This window comes from Empidonax traillii, unplaced genomic scaffold (assembly GCF_003031625.1).
Source record: "Empidonax traillii isolate 1590-97213 ecotype Southwest subspecies unplaced genomic scaffold, ASM303162v1 scaffold3207:size14402, whole genome shotgun sequence".
Taxonomy (NCBI): Eukaryota; Metazoa; Chordata; class Aves; order Passeriformes; family Tyrannidae; genus Empidonax; species Empidonax traillii.
The window spans coordinates 921-4,833 of NW_020958400.1; the positions used below are offsets into that span (position 1 = coordinate 921).

The 3,913-nt window shown below is 62.4% G+C and overlaps 1 protein-coding gene across 1 annotated transcript in view; it reads right to left on the reverse strand.

The window, feature by feature from the left end:
• Positions 1-223: 223 nt before the first annotated feature.
• LOC114072435 overlaps positions 224-3,913 on the reverse strand; it is a 9,973-nt gene continuing 6,283 nt past the window's right edge. The window contains exons 3-6 of the mRNA XM_027910332.1: positions 3,850-3,879; positions 3,286-3,351; positions 2,322-2,623; positions 224-891 (exon numbers count right to left, since the gene is read on the reverse strand). Coding sequence (XP_027766133.1) covers positions 649-891; positions 2,322-2,623; positions 3,286-3,351; positions 3,850-3,879 — 641 coding nt within the window. The 3' untranslated portion in view covers positions 224-648. The remainder of the gene's footprint in view (positions 892-2,321; positions 2,624-3,285; positions 3,352-3,849; positions 3,880-3,913) is intronic.

Consider the following 3,913-nt stretch of genomic DNA (forward strand, 5'->3'; position numbering starts at 1 on the left):
TTTGGGGTGAAAATGCCTGGTTTGGGCACCGGGGAGCCGAGGCTTCACCCCAGATGATGCACTGGGGGAAAATTGCCCCAAATCCCTAAAACTCATCCCAAAACGGAGCCCAAATCACCTCTTTGGAGAAAATCAGTCCTTCCTGACCCCAGACAGACTTTGTTAGGGGAGAAGTCTGTGAGTTTTAGCGCAGAGGAGTTGAGGCTCTGCTGCAGGTGGCAGGTTTATCCAATTGCCCTAAATCCCCCAAATTTACTAATTCACACCAAAATGGGGGCATTTGGAGGGCATATGGGGGGTGGGGGACATCACCCCCATCGATTAAACCACACCCTCTCAGGAAGGATTTTTTTGAAAAACAGATATTTTTGGCATCAGGGAACCAAGGCTCAGCCACAAGATGGTGGATGGGTGAAAATTGCCCAAAATGCCTAAAATTCATCCCAAAATGGAGGAAGAGAACAAACATCACTCCCTTGGGAAAAATCAGCCCTTTATGACCCCAGGCAGGATTTTTTTGGGGAGGGAAATGTATATTTTTGGCATCAGGGACCTGAAGCTCGCCCACAAAATGTGGATGGGTGAAAATTGCCCAAAACCTCTAAAATTCACCCCAAAATGGGGTGGGGGATGGGTTGAGGTGCCACATCACCCCCATCGAGTAACACACGCCCTCTCAGGAAGGATTTTTTGGGGGGGAAACCAGCTCTTTTTGGCATGAGGGAGCCGAAGCTCGGCCGCAAGATGGCGGATGGGTGAAAATTGCCCAAAATCCCCCGGATTGGCCCCAAAAGGTGGGGGTGGGGCCACGGCGAAGCCAAGGAGTAACAATAGAGTGATAACTACCAGGTAATGCAGTTTGTTTACCATAGCGTGTCCGATCCCTGCGTGCTGGCGGCGAGAGAAGGACAAAACACAAACGTGACGTTTGGGGGCGTTGGGGGGGGTCGGGGGTCGGTTGTTTTTGTTAAGGGGGGGCCCCCCCAGGATTAGTCGGGGGCGGGAGGTTAGTGGGGGGGGGCCCCGCGGCGGGAAGCGTGTTAGTGGCACGCGCACACACAGGGGGGGAGGGGCGTTGCACAAGGAGGGGGTGGGGGGCGTTGCATGGGGGGGGAGGGGCGGCGCCCACCTTGGGGGAGAGAAGCAGAGAGTCGTTAGAGGGGGGTCGGGGGCACCCCCACCCCCACCTGTCACCACACGGGGAGCCCAGGTCGGGCAGGGACCCCCGTGTCCAGTGCTCCCACTTTGGGAGGGTCCAAGGAACCAGCGCTCCCAGTTGGGGAGAGATCCTGCTGTCGGTGCTCCCAGTTCGGGTGGTTGACCAACATGTCCAGTGCTCCCAGTGCTCCCAGTTGGGTGGTTGAAAGACGCCCAGTGCTCCCAATGCTCCCGGTTGGGTGGTTGACCAAAGCAGCCAGTGCTCCCAGTTGGGGAGGTGGCCAAGACACCCAGTGATCCCAGTTGGGTGGTTGACCCATGTTTCCACAAGCCCCAGCTGGGGCTTGACCAATGCAACCAGTGCTCCCAGTTGGGGAGCGATCAACGCAACCAGTGCTCCCAGCTGGGGAGCTGACCAAGGCACTGGTCCTCCCAGTTGGGTAGTTGATCAAGGCTCCCGGTGCTCCCAGTTGGGAAGATGATTAAGGAACCCTTTGCTGCCAGTTGGGGAGTATATCAAGGAACCCACTGTTCCCAGTGCTCCCAGTATGGTAGCTTACTGAACACCCAGTGCTCCCAGATGGGGAGCTGATCAAGGTAACTGGATTTCCTGGTTGGGTGGTTGGCCAAGACACCCAATCCTATCATTTGGGTACTTCACCAAGACAACCAGTGCTCCCAGTTGGGCAGTTGACCAAAATGCCCATTGCTCCCAATGCTCCCAGTTGGGTGGTTGACCAAGACAACCAGTGCTCCCAGTTGGGGAGCTGGCCAAGCCATCTGGTATTCCCAGTTGGGTGATTCCCAGCTGGGTTCTTGCCCAAAGCTCCCATCACTCCCAGTGCTCCCAGCTGGGGAGCTGACCAAGGCAACCATTGCTCCCAGTACTCCCAGCTGGGGAGCTCAGCAAAATGCCCAGTGGTCTTGGACGGTTGACCAGGGCTCCCATCGCTCCCAGGGCTCCCAGTTGGGAAGCTGATCGAGGCCACCATTACTCCCAGTGCTCCCAGTCGGGTGGTTGACCAAGGCTCCCATTGCTCCAGGTGCTCCCAGTTGGGGAGCTGCCACGACTGTCAGCTGGGTGGCTGCCCAAGGCTCTCATCGCTCCCAGCTGCCCCCTCTGGGACTGCCCCCCTCCCCTCCCCTGCCCTCCCCTGCCGTACCTGCCGCAGGTTGCGCGTGACGCGCACGTGGTGCCACCCGCCGTCGTGGAACTTGCCGTTGACGGGCTCCACCAGCGCCTCAAAGGCACCGGCGCCCAGGTTGATGACGAGCCACACGGCGCCGGCCTTGAGCGACAGGTTGAGGAAGTCGGCGGCGCGGCCGGTGTGGAGCAGGAGCCCGTGGCGCTGCCGCGTGCGGAACGCCAGCGCCAGCTCATCCGCGCTGCTCTGCACCGGCGACCGCGACACGTCGTAGCAGAAGAACTCGCTGCCCCGGAACGTGGCCACGTACTCGGTGCGGCCTGGGGGGGACAAGGAGGGGAACCTGGTGTGGAGGCCTCGTCACTGGGACCCGGTGTGGGGACCTCGCGGGGGGGCCTGGTGTGGGGACCTTGTCACTGCAGCAGGGACCTGCTAACGGGGTCTGTGCATGGGGACATCGGAACAGGGTCTTGCACGGGGGTGTTGCGATGGGGACGTTGTGATGGGGACCCACCAGTGGGGACGGTGCAGCAGGGACCCGGTAATGGGGCGTTGCACAGGGGTGTTGCACAGGGATCTCTCAGCAGGGACCTGATGATGGGGGCTTTGGGGTGAGGATCTCGTGGGGACGTTGTCACGAGGACCTTGCTTGGAGTACCTCGCACAAGGGACCTCGTCGGGGGATCTCGCAGTGGGGTCTCGCTGTCACCAGACCTCGTGTACGGACTTTGTGGTGGGGGACGTTGCACCGGGGTCTTGCATGGGGATGTCTTGTCTTGGGGATGTCACATCAGAACCTCACCCTGGTCTGAGAATGGGGTCCTGGATGTGCAGGGGGATGTTGGGGGTCCTGGGGAGTCCTGGGAGGTCCCAGGTGTGGGTGAGTGGCCCCAAGGGGACCCAGATGTCCAGGGGGACAGGGGGGCTCCTGGAGAATCTAGGGGGGTCCCCAGTGAGTGGGGAGGGTCACGCCCTCACTGACCTTTTGCCGCTTGCTGGATCTCGCCGGCGCCGCGGCCGGGCCCCCCCTCAGCGACCTCGGCGGGCCCTGGGGAAGGGGCACGTCAGGGGGGGCCCAGGTGTGCACAGGTGTGCGACCCCCGGGCCGAGGCAAGGGGACCCTCAAGGTCCTCGCACGAGGGGCCACCCAATCCCACACCCCCATGCCCATGCAAGGACCCCACTCCTCGGGGGGGGAGGATGGGGTGCGGGACCCTCCGGCCCCTCTCGTGCGTGGGGGGCTCAAATGCACCCCCGGCCCTCATGGGGTGAGGGGAAGCCCCCCCAGGCCTCGTGTGAGGGGCCGCCGCCCTCACCTCCCCCTTCCACGAGGGCTCATGGAAGGGGCTGCCCCTTCCCCCATCCCATCCCATCCCACCCCCTCCACCATCCCCCCCACCCCCCTCGTCCCCGTGCGAGGCGGCCGCCCCTCCCCCCGTGTCGCACGAGCCACAGACACGATGGAGGGACATGGGGGGGATGGAGGGAGGGGAGGGGGAGGATGATGAGGATGGGGGAGGAGAGGGGCCCGAGGGCGCGTCTTTACCTTGGCCGGTGAGTCGCAGGTGGGCGGGACCTGGGGGGGAGGGAGGGGAGGGAGGGGACGGGGC